The sequence below is a fragment of the Ranitomeya variabilis genome, chromosome 4 (genome assembly GCF_051348905.1).
Source record: "Ranitomeya variabilis isolate aRanVar5 chromosome 4, aRanVar5.hap1, whole genome shotgun sequence".
Taxonomy (NCBI): domain Eukaryota; kingdom Metazoa; phylum Chordata; class Amphibia; order Anura; family Dendrobatidae; genus Ranitomeya; species Ranitomeya variabilis.
The window spans coordinates 629164745-629184441 of record NC_135235.1 but is presented as its reverse complement, the minus strand read 5'-3'; the positions used below and the strand labels follow the sequence as shown (position 1 = coordinate 629184441).

The following is a 19697-nucleotide window of genomic DNA, read 5'->3' as shown; positions in this document are numbered from 1 at the left end:
TTGTTTTCATCTAGCCACCACTCTAAGGAGGATAAGACTTTCTCGGATAAAGTTATTTTTGATTCAAGGTGCCCCAGAAATTTTCTCTGTTCCCGAAGTATCTGATGTTGCAATGTTCGGGTATGAAGTTGTGCCCACTGAACGGCTGGAGTACAGGAGGAGAGGGATCCTAGCAAGGACATTCCTGCTCTTAGTGACATTTGAGGTTTGTGAATGGCCGCCACTACTTTACCCTCTATAAGAGATATTTTTTCTTGGGGAAGTAGACATTTTTGTTTTATGGAATCTAGATTGAATCCTAAAAATGTCTGAAGAGAAAGTGGGATGAGTCTGGATTTTTTATAGTTGACGATCCAGCCGAGGCTTTCTAAGGACGAGTCAGTGTCAGCTAATCGTTCCGCACACTGAAGGGACGAATCTCCTACAACTAAAAAATCATCTAAGTAGGGAATGATTAATGTGTCTCTCTGGCGAAGGTAGGCCATTACTTCTAACATTACCTTCGTGAAGATCCTGGGTGCCGTGGAGAGACCAAAGGGCATGGCTGTATACTGGAAATGATGAATCTCCCCCTCAAGAGTTACTGCCACTCTTAAGTATTTTTGATACCTGCTATGGATAGGGAGATGGTAGTAGGCATCTTTTAAATCAATGCCCCCCATTTTACAATTCGGAAAAAGGAGCTTAATGGCCGATCTAATAGACTCCATTTTAAACGTATAATTTTTAATAAACGTATTGAGTTTTCTAAGATTTATAATTGTTCGAAATGAACCATCGGGTTTAGGGATTAAAAATAACAGAGAGTAGAACCCTCTACCCTCTTGTCCCTTTGGCACCCTAACTAAAACATTTTTAACTATGAGACTTCTAATTTCCAGTTCAAGGGCCTTCTGATGCACTGGTGAGGAAAGGGCTGTTAAAATAAAAGAATCATGGGGAATTTGGAGGAATTCTATCTTCATTCCTTCCTTAATAATATTTAGCACCCAGGAACTTGACGTGATTTTTCGCCATTGGGGAAAGAAAAATTTTAACCTACCCCCTACTGGGGTGTCTGGTGTTTCAGAACTTATTGTCTCTACGGAAGGGGGGGCCTTTAAACATAGTGCCACCCTGTTTTCCCTCTCTTGTGGCCCATCGTGACGATCTTTCATTTTGTGTTCTTTTCCCGAACGGCCTCTTCCTAAAGGTCTTCCTATAGAAAGGAATTGAGGGGTCAGGGAAGGCTTTTTTCCTCTCTTTCGCTTTTTTGAGGATCTCGTCTAATGCTTTCCCAAACAAAAACTCACCCTCACACGGAATAGCACAAATCTTAGCCTTTGACTGCGTATCCCCCTTCCAGCTCTTCATCCATAACGCACGTCTGGCATTATTAATCAGACCCGCTGATCTTGCTGCAAGGTGAAGAGAGTCAGCTGAAGCATCGGCCATGAATGCTGCTGCACCTCTAATTAGTGGTATCGCATCCCGCAATTTTTGTCTGGAGACCCCCTGTTCGATCTGTTGATCCAGCTGATCAATCCAAACAAGCATGGATCTAGCAGTGCATGTGCTGGCAATTGATGGTTTAAAAATGCCCGTGGAAGCTTCCCATGATCGTTTTAGTGACTATTCTGCCTTCCGATCTAGAGGATCAGAAAGTAGGCCCGCATCCTCTACTGGTAGAGCTGACTGTTTTGAGGTGGAGGCGACTGCAGCGTCCACCTTAGGAATTTTAGTCCATGAAATTAACTCCTCATCATTAAAGGGGTACTTCCTTTTGGAGGCTGACGGGAGAAAACCTCTCTGGTCCTGTTTCTCCCACTCCCTCTTTATCAGTGCCTTAACCGCAGGAATTACTGGGAATGCTCTTCTCTTCCTCTCTGCCAACCCTGCAAACATGATGTCTTGTGCAGTTTGGTCGTCTTTTGCATCCTCACAACCTATAGTATTCCTGATGGATTTTACTAGGTTGTCCACCCCATCAAGGGGAAAACAAGCTCGACCCTCAATGTCCGATTGTGTCGAGGAAGAGGATGACGCCTGCGAGGAGTCTGAGTGGATAACGCCTTCCTCCTCGGACTCAGAGCTGGGTATAGCCTTTTCTTTCCCGGATCTTTTAGGGGGGGTACTGGCTTGTGAGATGGCCTGTAATTCCTCTCTAATTATGGCCCGTATATCTGTGACCGACATAGATGGACTCTGCATTGTTTCCGCTATACATTGATTGCAGAGTTTTTTGGGGTGGGAGTCTGGGAGAGGCTCGTCACATAACGCACCCTGTTTGTGCTTAGATTTTTGCCTCCTTTTGGCCTGGGAGAAGAAGACATTTGTGGAAAAGAGTGTCAGCTTTATAGGCAGAGGGGAATTTACACTCACCCAGTGAAGCTGTACGGTACCGAAATAGGAGGTTGCGACTTTCTGGATCTTGAATCCTTGGTCTCGCTCCTGTGGCTGGCAACTGAGGACCTTTTGCTGGCTGGCTCACCTGCTGGGTCCACTGTTTTGCCTGGGGACGACATGTTGCATCGCCTGTGCGTTTGCAACTTCCCCCTTTATATAGGCCAAGATCCGGTCATTTTTTTTTTTTCTCCACAGCGGTGTACTGCGCATGCGCGAAACCGCGCTTTCCCTCACCGCTGTGTGAGTGACCCGGAAGTGTTCCCATACCTCCGGGTCAGTATGGGGATTCTTACACCGCTCCACGCATGTGCGGCCGCCATCTTATCCCAGCCTGCGCTATGGAGCGGTGTACCGGCTGCCGCTGCAGCTGTGCTGCAGATCCCGGACCCTTTACCTGCTGGCCCGCATCTGGAGCCTCTTCAAGGCCGCACCTCTGCAGCGTTGCTCTGTGGAATCGGGCGGCGTCTTTCCGGACCCAGCCATCCCACATGCCGGACAGACGAGGGGGGAGCCGTCTAACGGAGTCTCCCCCGACGCTGCTTCTGGACTGCATCCCCTGCCGTTCCCGCAGAAACCGCACAGGCGGATGCTCCTAGCCCAGGTATGATCTTCTGTAGTTTTCTCAGAGAATCCAGAGATCCTGTCCCCTGGGAACAGGAAATCTAAACTGAGGAGGAGAGGGGGACCGCCCCCTTTTATGTCTCTGTAGGTTTCCTGTTCCTTGGGGCGGATCCCTATCTCTCCAGTGGGTGCTGTCATGGCGAAGGGTAAAAATTTGTTTTCTTTATTTTTACGGCTCAACGTTATAAACTTCTGTGAAGGACCTGAGGGATCAATATGGTCACCACACATTTATATCAGTTCCCTGAGGGGTCTAGTTTCCAAAATGGTGTCACTTGTGGGGCATTTTCACTGTTTAGATAAATCAGGAGCTCTCCGAACGCGACATGATGTCCGCCAATTGTGCCAGCAAATTTTGCATTCAAAAAGTCAAATGGCTCCTTCCTTTCTGAGCTCTGTCGTGCACCCAAACTCTGTTATATGACTTTGTCTAAGAGTCCTATAACGCTATTCACCTCTCCAGTCGCCGTAGTTTATTGTTTGGCTGTTTTGTTTTTTTTTAAAGGATGGAGGGTTGCATCCGTGCTTGGATTTTAGAGAGATTAATAAATTCTCTGTTTTCTGCCTCCTATACCTGACCATTTTAATCAATTTTCTGGAGTTAATGGCTTTCCAAACTTGACTTGAGAGGGGCACATAACCTTATGCACGTTCATCAAGGTGACGAATAAAAGAATGCATTCAATACGTCTGAAGGTCATTTTAAAAACTTAATGATGCCGTTCGGGGTAACCAATGCTCCAGCAGTTTTTAAAAATGTTGTAAATTACATTTTTTTCCTCTCTGGTGAGTAGATTTATGGTAATTTATCTGGATGACATATTGATTTACTTGCGTACTCAGGGGGCGCATTTTGAGCATGTCACACAGATTTTTCAACTTCTATGTGACGACCATTTATTTGCTAAACTGGAAAACTTTAAATTTGAAGTGCAGCAGGTTCAGTTCTTAGCACATTTGGTTTCTGCATCGGTGTTTCAGATGGACCTCTTTAAGTTGTAAGCAGTCCTTGAATGGGTTCAACGGAGTAACCTGAAAATGTTACAGAGATTTATTGGCTTTGGAAATTTTTCTCTGAAGTTCATTAAGTACATTTTGGTCATAGCAAAACCTTTACCTGACATGACTAAAAATGGAACAGATTTTTCTTCTTGGTCAGCCAAGCTGGTAGGGCCCTTTGGTATTGCACCGTTTTATTTTACTAGCCTTCTCTGCCACAGGAGGAAGAGATAGAAATTTCCCGTTGTGTCGTGGATCGAGAAGGGTGAACAACCAGTAATAAGTGTTGGCTAAAATGCGTACAACGCAAGGGTCACGGGAAAGGTAGTGAGACATAAAGTCAGCCATGTGTGCCAGACTCCCAACAGGAAAGACTTCACTGTCCACACCAGGAGGATGACTGTCCATCTCATGTTGCTCCTATTCCTCATTATCACCTAATCTGAGATGAGAAAATTAGATGAAGCTGGGCTGGGCAGTATCACCCTTTCTTCCTCCATCTACACCTGGTCCACATGCAAAGCTTCGTCTTTTAATTGTGAGTAGCGAGCATTTGAGTAAATAGAAACACAAGATGGATACTCTGAATAAATCATCATCAATGCTCACTATTTTTATTTTATTCCTCAAAGTTTTGTAGAACCTCACAGATGTCAGACGTCCATGCCCACTCATCAGTTATGTGCAAAGAATGACTGGAATACTAACAGGCATGATGTAGCTGGTATTCAACTACTGCCCTCTACTGCTCACAAAGCCTTGCCAACACATGTAGTGTGGAGTTCCAGAGTGTGGTCACATCACACACTAGTCCATGAGCTGGCACTTGCAAGCGCTGCTGCATCACTGCCAGAGCGGCAGCAGGTGTAGCTGACCAGTGGAAATGGGCGCTGACGCAGTGTACCCTGACCATAAACTAAGCTAAAGGCAGAGTTTGTCTCTCCTCACCCCCCATTGATATAGATATAATCTTATCTATAGCAACTGTCATTTCCTATCTTAGTAATGGTAAAATGGGAAAGTCTGTCAACACTGAATATAGATTTTATCTCAGAAGTTGAGATTTTTTAAAATGACTGATCAATTTTCGCAGAAAAAAAGCTAATTTTTCTGATAAGATATATTACAAAGTTGATTATTTTCATATGCACTATTCATTAAATAAGCATTTAAACAATGATTACTTTTTAACACCTTCACAACCTTAGATGGGAAGGACTTCCCGACCTTGGACGTATGGATATGTCCTGGCAATTTTGTGCGTTCAGGCTCTGTGCGCCTACAATTGCCGCTGAGTGTTCAGCGATTTAGACTTCTGACACTCGATTCTCACTGTCAGGAGTGGTGTCTTCACCAAATGACGAGATAATTTCCAAAATGGTGTCACTTGTGGGGGAGTTTCACTGCTTAGGCACATCAAGGGCTCTCCAAATACGGCATGATGTCCGCTAATGATTCTAGGAAATTTTGTGTTAAAAAAAAAATCAAATGGTGCTGCTTCCTTTCAGAGCCCTGCCATGCTCTCAAACAGTAGTTTTCCTTTACATATTGGGTAACGGCATGCTTTGAGAAATTGCACAACAAATTGAACAGTTAATTTTCTCTTGTTACCCTCGTGAAAATACTAACTTTGGGGCTAAAAGAACATTTTTGAAGCAAAAATTTCTAAACTTCTATAAAGCAACTGGGGTTCAAGTTGGTCACCACACATCTAGATACATTCCTTGAGCAGTCTAGTTTCCAAAATAGGGTCACTTGTGGGGGATTAACATTATTTAGGCCCTTTGTGATTCCAGTAAATTTTGCGTTCAAAAGGTCAAATGGCGCTCCCTTCCAAGCTCTGCCGTGCTCCCAAACAGTAGTTTTCCTCCACATATGGGGTATCGGCGTACGCAGGAGAAATTGCACACTAAATTGTATTGTGCATTTCCAGGTCATCAATCCTAAAAGCACAGTGGAGGACGTCCTTATCCACACTGGGACAGGAAACAATGAGGGGTTAAAATGACCCTCCCATTTCCACCCCTCAGTGGATAGGAAGGACGAAAGGAAGCTCCTATCCCTGGCTCTACCGAGCAGACCAGCGTGCATCGGCGGGGCCCAGCCTCTCCGTTCCCGCTGTCAAGTACTTTGCAGCCGACACCCTCCGATGGGGGTCCCTCAGCCTACCTCGGTGAGCGCTACTCCTGAGCTGTGAGCCGCTTCCTCCTGCCTGGAGGTTCTCGGCCGGCCTCTGCCTCTGACATTAGTGATGTGTCGTTCGTGAACGAGCCGACACAAAGAGCCGGCTCCCTGCTGTGAACGATGGGAGCCGGCACACCAGTGAGAGCCACTAAAATTCCTGAATGGCTCTCACTGGGCGTAAAATCCCTGACTTCGGGAGGCGTAACTCCGCCCACCTGAGCAAAACCCCGCCCACTCTTCAATTTAATTGGCTGCTGAGAAGTGGGCGGAGTTCTGCGGTGGGTGGGCGGAGTTTCGGACGCCCGAAAACATAGTCAATAGGGATCTAAAAAGAGCCGATTCGTGAGCCGAAAGAGCCGGCTCTTTTTGGTGAGCGGAGCCATGAGAGCCGGATCACCAAAAAGAGCCGGACTGCCCATCACTATCTGACATGCTGAAACTCTGCAGGCACGCTTCTGGTGATGTAATCGCTGTGGGCTGGGCAGAGGAATTCCGGGTCACGGCCAGCGTGCGTTCCACAGTGGAATGCAGGAAGGAGGATCGGATCCAGTGAGGACATTGAGTCTGGATGGTATCGTATAAATAGGGTCCTGAAATGTATGTAGGCTGCCCTACTGTATGCTTAGGACATAGATAATTCTGCAAAAACTGAGATTTGCTTGGAACAGAGCACAGGAGCACGTGAGTAAGCATGTAAAAGAAACCCACTCTAAGCCCTTACCCCAAACATAGAAACACATGGCATCTACTCTGTGTATTCTAGTGGGGAACACATGCCTTGGCAACTCCTTAAAGGGATAGCCAGAAGTCAGGGAAGGGTAGAAGATGTGCTATCTGTAACATAAAAATACCGGACACCTGGCAGAAGCACCTATGTGAACTCTGCACTTCAAAAATTATTAGAGAAGAGCAGACTTTTTTGCTGTTGGACATGAGGTCCATAATCAGAGAAAACGTCCAGGCTTTGATGTCTGGGCTGGTTCAGGCCATACCTCACAGCCCGAATCCCAGAGTGTTTTCCGCAAAAGACCAAGGGAAATAGAAGTGTCTTCTGAATAGGATATAATGTCGGATGAATCCGATAAGGAAGAAGGGGAGGTAATTACTTACCCACCAGAGGGAGGGAAAATATATATTTTTTCCTCCGAGGACATAAATGATCTCCGTGCAGTAAGAAATATCATGCAGGTGGAGGAAGCCCTAAAACCCCTCTCCGTACAAGATGAGATGTTTGGAGGGTTACGATCCCAGAAAAATAGAGTCTTCCTAGAGTCAACAGCCACATTCGCTCAACGACTATTGAGGAATGGGCCTATGTAGCCATAATTTGGGCTAACATTGGGGCAACCCTGGTGGCTTGGTGTATGCATTTATGGGTGGACGACTTGGAATAACACTTGAGGTCTAAGACCCCCAGGTACACCCTGAAATCCCTTCCCCTCTTGAAGCTGGCGACCGGATTCATGGCTGACGCATCAGCAGAATCTGTATGATTTGCAGCCAGGAATGGGTTTTTATCCAGTGCCATCCAGAGGGCTATCTGGCTAAAGACATAGTCAGGGGACGCACAGATGAAAAACAAACCGTGTTCCATTTTCTTTTCAGGCAATAAAGTTGGGGCCTGTTCTAGACAATATTCTGAAAAAGACATCAGACAAAAAGAAAGAGTTCCCTGAGGAGAAACCAAAGAAATATCAGCCCTTTCTTAGGCCCCAACCTAGCCAGAGGTCAGACTACAAGGAGAAGGAAAAAACGGGCAGATGGAGCTACCCCAAGGGAGGTAGGGGTAAGGACTAGTGATGAGCGAATATACTCGTTACTCAAGATTTCTCTAGCAAGCTCGGGTGACCTCCGAGTATTTTTTAGTGCTTGGAGATTTAGTTTTCCTCACCTCAGCTGAATGATTTACATCTCTTAGCCAGCTTGACTACATGTGGGGATTCCCTAGCAACCAGGCAACCCCCACATGTACTTATACTGGCTAACAGATGTAAATCATTCAGCTGCAGCGATGAAAACTAAATCTCCGAGCAATAAAAAATACTTGGAGGACACCCGAGCGTGCTCGAGAAATCTCGAGTAACGATTATATTCGCTCATCGTAAGGAATTCATTTTTAGCTCAGGTAGAAAGTGAAGCCATGAGAGTGGGGGGATGGCTACGGCAGTTCCTGGAGGCTGGCATGAGATCTCAGGAAATCAGTGGATTTTGGGTATAGTCATCTTCAGTTACAAAATAGAGTTTACCCATCTGCCCCCAGCGAGGTTCATCATAACAAACTCCTGCCTTCACTCAGCCATTTCCCCCATGTGGTCAGATGTCCAGGATCTCCTAAAGATCAGAGCTGTAGTCCCAGTGCCCAAGCAGGAAAAGTGCAAGGGGTTCTTCTAGACTCCCAACTAAGACATCTTTTTTACCAGAAGAGAAGCAAATCACTACGATGGAAAGAATCCACCAATTTACAGGAAGTCACTGCTCCAGAGAAGCAATGAGAATCCTGGCACTAATGACCTCTTGTATCCCCTGTGTACGGTGGAGTCAGTTCCACTCATGAGAACTCCAGGGTCACGAAAAAAATAATCTCAGAATCAGTGGGATCCCTTGAAGCGTTCCAGAGTTATTACCAAATAAAGTGACACTGGTCAGAATTGTAAAATTTGTCCTGGTTATGAAGGTGAAAATAGGCTTGGGAGATGAAGGGGTTAAGGTTAAATGTGGTGCTCAAGGGTAAGTCCAATATTTTATTGTTATTTCATCAATTAATTTTTTATTAATTTTATAACAGTTACACATACACAAATAACAGTCTCAATCAAAGATGTATACCCCCTCCCCCATACCCTGAACACTTCCCCCCAAATATTTGTTATTCAGAATACCATACCTTAGCTATATGACCAAACAAAACAGAATAAATCAGGCCGGTCAATGCTAGCCAAGTCGAAACCCACACAGCCGATTGACATTTGTAAACGCAATGTGTAGTGATTCTATAGCAACTGATACACATCCATCAAGATGCTATCGAGGCTGATTACTGGTTACCTCCAAGCCACGGACCCCATAATTTATCCAAATATTTACTTCTATCCCTTTTGAGGCATATCCCTTTTTCCAAAAATATGAGGGACTCAACTTGATTAATAAACTCTCTGTCTGTCGGGGAAGTTGCAAAAATCTGGTTTTAGCAATCAGTTTTCTAGCCATGTATAGTAATTGTGCTGTGGCAAGTTTCCCAGTCTCAACAGTACACAGTTCATCTACATATCCCAGTATGCAGGTGAAAGGATTGCTAGTCACCGCGCACCCATAGGCTTATTCTATATGGCCCAAAACTGCTCCCCAATATGAGTGCAGACACAGTCATGACCATAACATGCGCAATATTCCTGCATCCTGTTGGGCGCACCTCGGGCATCCAGAATAATTTCTAAGACCTATTTTAAACATCATTTCTAGATGATCTGTATACTCTGTGAATGACATAGAGCTGCGAGAATCGTTTGGGCTCACTAAGCGAAAGACTGGGTATGTATTCCAGCACCGAAGCCCACTCATCATCTGTGATAACACTAATTTGCGTCTCCCATTTCTGTCTAACCGAGGGAATTTCTTAAGGAAGATAAAGAGAAGGTCATTATAGACACTGGATATTACCCTCTCCGTGGCCCCCTCTGAGCAAATAATGTCCAATACCACATCTCTCTGAGTTTTAACATCTTTCACTTTACATTGGGCTCTATAGAAGTGTTTGAATTGAAAGTATTGAAAGAAGCAACTATGAGGTAGATGGAACTCTTTTTGCAGACAGTCAAAGGATTTAAGCCCCTCATTGCCAACCACCTGGTGAATGTACTGTAAACCCATACTCTTCCAGTTCCCGAACTCAGTTAGTTTGGCAAATTCTCAGAGTAAATCATTACTCCATACAGGTGTGTACATTGATAAGTGATCGACCTCTCTTATGTGTTTGATTTTAAGCCAAACCTTGTCAATTAAGTCGAATGCAAGGTACAATGAGACCCCCAAATTTTCTTGCCTCTAAACTTTCCACAAGGGGCCCTTGTCCCATAGTATTTTGAATAATTTTACAGACCGAACTGCCCGTGTCACTTTCTTTCCAGTCCTTCATATGTTGGCATTGAGCCGCCAGAAAATATAACCATGCATTGGGCAGTGCCAGGCCACCGTCGTCTTTTGGTCTTCAAAGTTTCTAGTCTTATTCTGGACTGCCCTTTACGCTTGATCAAATCTCTGAAAAGTGTGTTTATCTTATGGAATCTAGATAGCGGGAATCAAGTGGGAGCATTATGTAGAATATATAAAATCTGAGAGATCAACACCATCTTAATAAGATTTAACCTGCCCACCACAGAGAGTTGGAGTTTACAACACCATGCCGTTATTTTGAACTTAATTTTCTCTAGAAGAGGCAGTAGATTTTATTTTTCATAATCTCTAAGAGGGGACCATATTACAACTCCAAGTATTTGAACTGGGAAACCACCTCTATTTGGGTATGCTGAATATCTGAATGGTCTACTGGGCCATCAAAGGGGAATAGTACAGAATTATCCCAGCTAATAGACCTGACAACTGCCCAAACTGTTTAAATATATCCATTACATTATTCAGGGATCTACCATAGTCTCTCAGAAATAGCAGAAGGTAATCCGCATATAATGCGATCTTCTCTTCTATAGTTCCATATTGAAATCCTCTAACTTCAGAAGAATTCCTTACTACTGCCGCTAGGGGTTCTATAGCAATGGCAAACAATAATGGGGACAGATGACACCCCTGTCTTGTGCCTCTATATAATCTGCTAATAAGCTTTGAGACAGCTCACCGTTTGCTTTGATTATAGCTGTAGGAGAGGAGAATAGCAACTGTACCCATGATATAAACGTGGGTCCGAACCACCACTCTATGCCCAATGTTATCCGCTGGAAGCTGCATATTCAGAAAGAGGTGGCGCAAATTGATTGCTGTATATTTTTTGGCCATAAAACTAGGTTTGGTCTGTATCACTTTAGACATAATCCCTAACAACCTATTAGTCAACATTTTAGCCAATATTTTGATACTACCTCCTCATCCCACCCTCTCTCTGTTGGAGTCCTCCAAGGCTCTATTTTAGGACCTCTACTCTTCTCAATCTATACACTTGGACTGGGGCAACTCATAAAGTCCCATGGCTTCCAGTACCACCTTTATGCTGATGACACGCAGATCTACCTCTCTGGCCCAGACATCACCTCTGTGCTGTCCAGAATCCCAGAGTGTCTATCAGCCATATCCTCCTTCTTCGCCTCTCGCTTCCTCAAACTCAATGTGGACAAGTCTGAACTCATCATCTTTCCACCATCTCATAGATCTTCCTTACCTGACCTATCTATCATAATTAATGACATCACGCTTTCCCCCGTACCGGTAGTCCGCTGCCTCAGAGTAACTCTTGACTCTGCCCTGTCCTTCAAACCACACAATCAAGCTCTTTCCACCTCCAGCTCAAAAATATTTCCAGAATCCGTCCTTTCCTCAACCGTTAATCTACTAAAATGCTTGTGCATGCCCTCATCATCTCCCGTCTCGACTACTGCAACATCCTTTTCTGTGGCCTCCCTGCTAACACTCTCGCACTTCTCCAGTCCATCCTTAACTCTGCCGCCCGACTAATGCATCTCTCTCCTCGCTACTCCTCCGCTGCTCCCCTCTGCAAATCTATTCACTGGCTTCCATTCCCTCAACGTATCCATTTCAAATTACTAATACTGACCTACAAGGCCATCTATAACCTGTCTCCTCCATAGATCTCTGAACTAATCTCCGATATCATCTCTCACGTAATCCCCGGTCCTCCCAAGACCTCCTTCTCCCCTCCACACTTATTTGCTCCTCACTCAACCGCCTCTTAGACTTCTCCCGAATATCCCCCATCCTCTGGAATTCTTTGCCCCAACACGTCTGACTATCAACCACATTCAGATCCTTCAGACGGAACTTGAAAAGCACCTCTTCAGGAAAGCTTACAGCCTGCAATGACCCTACTGCCTCCTCACTACTACTGGAGCTACTGCCTCACCAACACTGGAGCTGCTGCAACCCCCCAACCTACTGTCTCCTTCCCCACCATCCTGTAGAATGTACGCCTGCAAGAGCAGGGTCCTTGCACCTCTTTATCAGTCTGTGATTGTTAGTTTGTTTACTGTAAGTGATATCTGCAATTTGTATGTAACCCCTTCTCATGTACATCACCATTGAATCAATGGTGCTTGTTCTGCCTTCCTCCACGTATGATGCTGTGTGGATTCCAGCATACAGTTAAACCCTTCATACACTTCTCAGTAAACAGATTGGATTCTTAAGCCTATATTTATTGAGATGATAATGTGAACGATAACGGATAATAATGGATGATAATGGATGACAATCGTAGAGGATGGTATTGGTAAAAACTACAAAGAAATAGTGTATCAGAACTGGCACATCACACAAACAACAGCATGATACAGGGTACAATTACATCAGTAACTGGGACATTATAGAGGCTGCAGAGTCACAGTACAACACAGAAGTTCAATTATCATGGCAAAGAGCTGAAGGGGCGGTTCTAACCAGAACACACTGCTCACTTAAAGCAGAAAATACTCATGTATATAGAAACAGGATAAATGGATAACGAATTACCTCTAAGGGTTGTAACTGGTACTACACTATGAATTTATCTTGCTGCCCATGAATTGGCAGAACAGTGCTATATAAATAAATAAAAATAATATCTACCGTCAATAGAGAAATAGGTCTATATGACTCAGGAAGCTGAGGATCTTTGCCTTTTTTAGGGATAATAGTAATAATTGCCTCTCTTATGCATGGTGGAAACTAACCCGCTGCAAGAGATTGGTTGTATAGCTGTAACAAATTTAGTAGTAATACCTTGCTAAGACGTTTATACACCCCTGCAGGGAGGCCATCTACTCCTGAGCTTTACCAACCGGCATAGAAGACAGAGAATTTTCTAGTTCCTCCAGTGACAGGGGACCGTCCAGAGCTCTTCTCAAATCATCAGACAATGTGGGCAACCTGACCATTTCTACAAAATTTGAAATTTCTCCTTCCGGATGTCTAACCTTTGAAGAGTATAGTGTCTCATAAAATGAAACCAGAACCTCCAGAATTTCTCCTGTAGACTCTGCCCAGTCCTCATTTTGAGAGCGAAGCTTATAAATATGTGACGAATCCCTGCAGTAACAAGAGATAGTAAGTGCCCTACTCGTTCATCTTCCTCAGAAAAGGTGATTCCCTGAAAGGCTCTTTTCCTCTCAGCTTTTTGAAATAACGTCCGTGTAGCCAGGGACTGGGCTGTTTTAAGCCTACTTTGATCCTCAGTTGTAGGATCATCTGTAACGTTAACTTCAGCCTGTCTGAGTTCTTGATATACTCCCTGATCTGCTGTTTTAGTTTTCATTTTGCTCCTAGTTATTTCTCTAATAAATATCCTTCTCAGGTAGGCCTTCATAGACACCCAGATCGTTGGAATACATGCTGTTCCATTATTAATTTGGAAAAACTCTTTGAGGTCTACGGCCACTTTTTCTAAATTTATGATTTGTAGCCAGAACTGATTTAATTTCCAGAGCCTAGGGGAGTTTGTGCCCAATTTGAGTGAAACCTGAAGAGGACTGTGATCTGAGATAACTCTCGGCAAGTATTGAATATCTCCCACCAGGCGATCTATAGCCTTATTCTCCAGCACCAAATCTATACGTGACAAGGAGTTATGTGTTGTTGAATAACACGAGTATTGATAGGTATGAGGAAATCTATTTCTCCATAAATCTACCAGCGCAACCTTTTTAACGAAGGAACCAAAAGGTGTTATGTTCCCTTCTTTTCTAATGGGGTCACATTTCCTTTTATGCCAATGGGAGTGCATAATGTTGTTAACATACCCAATAATCAAGAGCAGAGTCCCTTGATCAGATGCAGATAAAGCTAATATTTTTTGCATAACTTTACCAGAATATGGAGGTGGAATGTAGGCGGAAACGTTGGATATTACGGGATCAAAAATCTTACCATTTAAATATACATCCTTCTGCATCTACAGTATATCTACTTTAATTAGGTTAAATGGCAAAGAAGCGTGTGCCATTATAGAGACTTCCATAGAATATGAACAGAAGATGGAGTGGTAACTCACCTGCATCCATCTCCTCCTCATAGTACAAAGCCTCTCTTTTGTGAGGTGTGTTTCTTGCAAACATATTATAGAGGGATTTTGTGATTGAATATATTGAAGGATCGCTGCTCATTTTGTCCCATCTGAAAGACCCCTGACATTCCAGCTTATAATCTCAATTGTTCCAGACATTATGGCTAGGATCATATATTCTACTTAGGATCTTGTTGTGAATGCCATTACATTGTGCCTTTGCTATATGACAATACTTCAAGGACTAATCCTTTGATTACTCCCCCAAACATAACAAGTAACCTTCTCTCTCCCTTCCCAATCCCTCCCTCACCCCAAACAGTGGCGTATTGTTTTCCTCTCTTGCCCAGAGAGTAGGCGAGAATATTCCTAGTGCAGTCAGCAGGAAAGCAGACATTTACACAGTTAGAACTCAGGTAAACTTCCTGCCATTAAATCTATCTCTGCATGTTTCAGTATATGGTACCACACCAACCTAAATCAAGTAGTAAGGAGGGAAAAGAAAAAACATTATAATAACTTCAAGTCTGGTAGCTAGCCCATCAGGAATATCTACTGTATGAAGTCGTAAGCATGAACTCTTCTTCCACCACTCTCAACTACTCAGCAGCTTCAGGTGGCATCATAACTATTTGTCTTTCATGTTGATCTAGCCACTTCATGGCCTCTTCCGGACCTGAAAAAAATGGGTTTCTTTTACAGCAACCAATCGAAGACGAGCCAGACACATCATGGAATATGAAAATCCCAAGTTCCTTAGGCGTCTTTGAACCTCCGAGAATTTGTTTTGGTCTCCGCAACATTGCATTAAAATGCAATAATGAGTGATTATATCTGCACTAAAATGGTATCAGTAAAAACATCAGCTCGGTGCACAAAAAATAAGCCCCCACCCAACTCAAGATCACAAAAAATGGGTATCGGAAAATGGCCCTTTTTTTTTTTTTTTTTAACAAATTTTGGATTTTTCGTTCACCACTTAAATAAAAAAGAATCTAGACATGTGTGGTGTCTATGAACTCATAATGACCTGGAGAATCATAATGGCAGGTCAGTTTTAGCATTTAGTAAATATGGTAAAAAAGAAAAAAACAACTGAAGAATTGCACTTTTTTTGCAATTTCACCGCACTTGGAATTTTTGTTCCCATTTTCCAGTACACAATATGTGAAAACCAATGGTGTTGTTCAAAAGTACAACTCGTCTCGCAAAAAACAAGCCCTCACATGGCCATATTGATGGAAAAATAAAAATGTTATGGCTCTGGGAAGGAGGGGAGCGAAAAACGAAAACGCAAAACCAAAAATACCTCTGCTCGTTAAGGGGTTAAAAGCTGCCAGGCTGCTACGAACAGTGTCCTCCTGACACTTTGAAATACTTTCGAATCATGGTCAATACATCTGTTGCTAAGCAAATTTCCTGACTAAATTTGGCAAAGTTGGCCAATTTAGAACGTTAATTCATCACTTGAGATATAATTACATAGCAAGTCACTCACAATTCTGATATACAGTCTTCATACAAAGACACAGCTTTTATCATGCACCTTACAAACGTAGCACCTCTCCATACGCACATCATACACACACACACACACACGTCACACACACACAACCCTCTGCTACAGCCATCACAGCAGAGTCCTGCACACGCTGAGGCACCTGATCATGTGACCCCTGACTCCTCCCCACCATGAGACTGATCACATGACTGAGACATCATCACGGGTCCTGTAAGCACAGAAGAGCCATATAGCTTTACATTCGGAGGTATGTTGAAATTTCCCATTACTGGGAACCATTAACACATTCAGTACTGAGCCTGTCTAGGTGATTTTTTGGTGTTGCTCCATACCAAGAGACATAATTAGATTTTTCTTTTAGATTTCTGTGTTTTTGGTGCTGGATTGGAGACATTCTGTGATAAATCTCTGTATGTGACTAATTGGATTGTGTGTTATACCGGGTGCAATGGGGTGATGACAGAATGTAGTGATCATGTGAAACCGGTAACAGCTTTGGAGTTTTTTTCACATGGGATCTTAATGATGTTACATAGGCGCATCTTCTTCCCGTCCTCTATAATCCGAACTTCCCACTCTAGGACTTCTCTCTTGCTGCACCAGTTTTCTAGAATGCACTACCCAAGACAATCCGGTTAATAACCAGTATTCACAGTTTCAAGCGTGCCCTAAAAAGACATTTCTTTAGACTAGTTTATCACCTCATTAATTTAACTAAGTGTCCCCTGTTCTCTCTTCCAAGCACTCAGTAACACTGTGTACCTGTATATGCACAATTATTGGCTGGTGACTAGTTCATACACCGTTTTTTCAATACCTATATATTATGTTGATGGCTGGACCTTACAAGACAAGCACTTTAGTGTTACCTTTTGTGTTACCCCCTATTTCTTCATAGATTGTAAGCTTATGAGCAGGACCTCACTCTTCTTGGTATGTGTTGAACTATATGTTACTTTGTAATATCTAATATTGTTTGCACAAGCTCACTATGAATTATAGGTGCTGAGGAATATGTTGACGCCATATAAATAAAAAGTATTCTTTATTATTATTCAGATCACTACAATATCGGAATCCGATCCTCTCACTGGACATCTTCTGTATAAAAGCAGTGAATTTTCTTAATTGAACCACCAAGGATGGCTCGAGACAGGGACAAGATAGTGGAGAAGATAATACACCTCACCCTAGAGATCCTCTTCCGGCTTACTGGAGAGGTGAGAGATTCTGATGACGTCACATTACATCATTCTTATCTATGGGAATAACGGATGGACAGAACTGGAGAGGTGAGGACTCTGGAAATGTCTGTAGTGAGATTTATTAATGTGTCTCTCCATAACCAGGATTACAGAGTAGTGAAGAAGACCTCTAGTGATCGTTGTCAGGAACCTGAGTCTGAGGGATGGAGAAGACCCCTGACTCCAATCACGGGGCCTCCACCTCACCTGCTGATACATGAGGACATCAATAACCAGAAGATCCTAGAACTCACCTACAAGATGATTGAGCTGCTGACTGGAGAGGTGACACTGCTGGGAATGCTGGGACATTATACAGTAATGCTATGGAGGGATTGGGGGGATGACGGTGTCATTGTATGTGTCAGGTTCCTATAAGGTGTCAGGATGTCGCCGTCTATTATTCCATGGAGGAGTGGGAGTATCTAGAAGGACACAAAGATCTGTACAAGGACGTCATGATGGAGGTTCCCCAGCCCTTCACATCACCAGGTAATAGACAGGACTAAATACACACCGCTTATAATTATCTGTATGTAAAGAATGAATTCAGTCCCTGTATGTGTTTCCTCCAGTTCTGTCCAGTAAGAGGACAACACCAGAGAGATGTCCCCGTCTTCTTCCATGGGACTGTTCAGAAGAAATTCCCAATATTCTTCAGGATCATCAGGTAGATGGAGAGAAGGTGTCATGAGGTCTTCACTATGATGTGACCTTCATCTTGTGCTCAGTCTTGAGTATCAAATGTTTCACTATTGTTTGATGAGAAAGATGGAGATGACAGAATAAAGCTGCTTATAGAAAAGAGATGTCTGGATATTTATATTATAATCACTATTTTCTGGTTATGGAAACTGCTGGTTAGAATTAGGAGTCAACATGTTGGATTTATAGAGGAGACCAGCAGCTGTATGATAAGTACTGCTGTCATGTCATTTCTAGTCATCATGCTAATTTTGCTTTCTGTGACTTCTACAATATTTCTTTCAGAGTAGAGCTATGAACCATATTAATACTACAGAGACATATGTGAGAGGTGATAAGCGGTATAAAATAAATATTCCTTCAGATAACTGCACAGGTGAGTAGTGACCATTAAATTCTCATTCACTGACTAGTGTATGTGTGTCTTGTATTTTTTATGTTACACAAAGTTTTTAATGTCCAAAGTTTTTAATGGGCGTGATTCTTCGATGAGAGGTAAATAATACAATATGATAGGGTATTCCTATTGACAGTTCCAGCATGGCTGCCACCAGTTGTCCACATTGTGGTCATTGTACCCAGGGCTGCCACTAGAAATTTCGGGGCCCCATACTGGCAAAATTTTCGGGGCCCCCTTGAGACTCCGCCCAGGCTCCACCCCAGCCCCGCCTCCACGCTCCACCCCTCAAACTGTCCACAGTCCCACCGCTCTCTCTTGGAAAAACTCCACTTCTCACCAATCACACATTGAGGGTACGTATCCACCTTCAGGATGGCCGGCGGTTGCGTCGGAGCGGCAAACCCGCTCGGCGCTAAGCCCCGCCCCCTACTGTGACGCGATGATGCCGGATGTGTTCATTGCACACATCCGGGATCATCGCACCCCACACATAGGGCCCTGTGTTATAGCTTGCGGCGGCGCAGCTGCCGCAAGGAACACGGACATGCTGCGATCTTAAAAGAAGCGCCGCATGTCCGGAGTCGCAGGGCCGCCGGGTGCGTGTTACCACGCATAGTGGAGACGGGATTTCATAAAATCCCCTTCACTATGCTGGAACATCTGGACGCTGCGTGTTTGACGCTGTGGCCCCACGCAGCGTCAAACACGCAGCGTTTACTTAACGTGGACACGTACCCTAACAGTTCCCATCACCAGATCACACATATAGCCAGCAGCTTTTGTTTTGGCCAAAAGATTTTGTAAGCCGCCACCATAACACGGTAGACTCTTTTGGTGAGGCCCTACTCTGCTGTAACCTATTAAAATGACCAATAATATCACATAAAAAGAACAAATACCGCTACACCATGACCAGATGACATATTACCACCACAGTGATCGAATAATATCACATACAAGGGACAAATACCGCTACACCATGACCAGACCGCATATTACCACCACAGTGATCGAATAATATCACATACAAGGAACAAATACCGCAACACCATGTCCAGACCACATATTACCACCACATAGTTACTGAATACTACAATTCTGATCAGTAATAAAAAAAAAGCACCACACTATCACCATAAGTGCCATTATACACAGGAGATCTGTACTTAGTACGCAGTGTCTGTGTACAGATAATACAGTGATCACTAGTGAAATTATACAAAGGACCTCTGTATATAGTATACAGTGTATAGTGTCAGTGTATAGGTAACACTGACTTACCAGTGACGTCTCTAGGTGAAGTCCTTCATCTTTCATCCAGCACAGACCGCCATCATGTCTTCCAGCCAGGACTCGTTTCTGCAGGAAATAACACAGTTATCTCGAGCTCCGCTTGTAGAACACATTACTTAATTTTTC

General features: G+C 43.7%; 1 protein-coding gene across 1 annotated transcript in view; it reads left to right on the top strand.

The window, feature by feature from the left end:
• LOC143768138 (uncharacterized) overlaps positions 1 to 19697 on the top strand; it is a 164675-nt gene that overhangs the window by 26635 nt on the left and 118343 nt on the right. The window contains exons 9-13 of the mRNA XM_077256825.1: positions 16828 to 16862; positions 17291 to 17458; positions 17542 to 17665; positions 17749 to 17843; positions 18164 to 18254. Coding sequence (XP_077112940.1) covers positions 16828 to 16862; positions 17291 to 17458; positions 17542 to 17665; positions 17749 to 17843; positions 18164 to 18254 — 513 coding nt within the window. The remainder of the gene's footprint in view (positions 1 to 16827; positions 16863 to 17290; positions 17459 to 17541; positions 17666 to 17748; positions 17844 to 18163; positions 18255 to 19697) is intronic.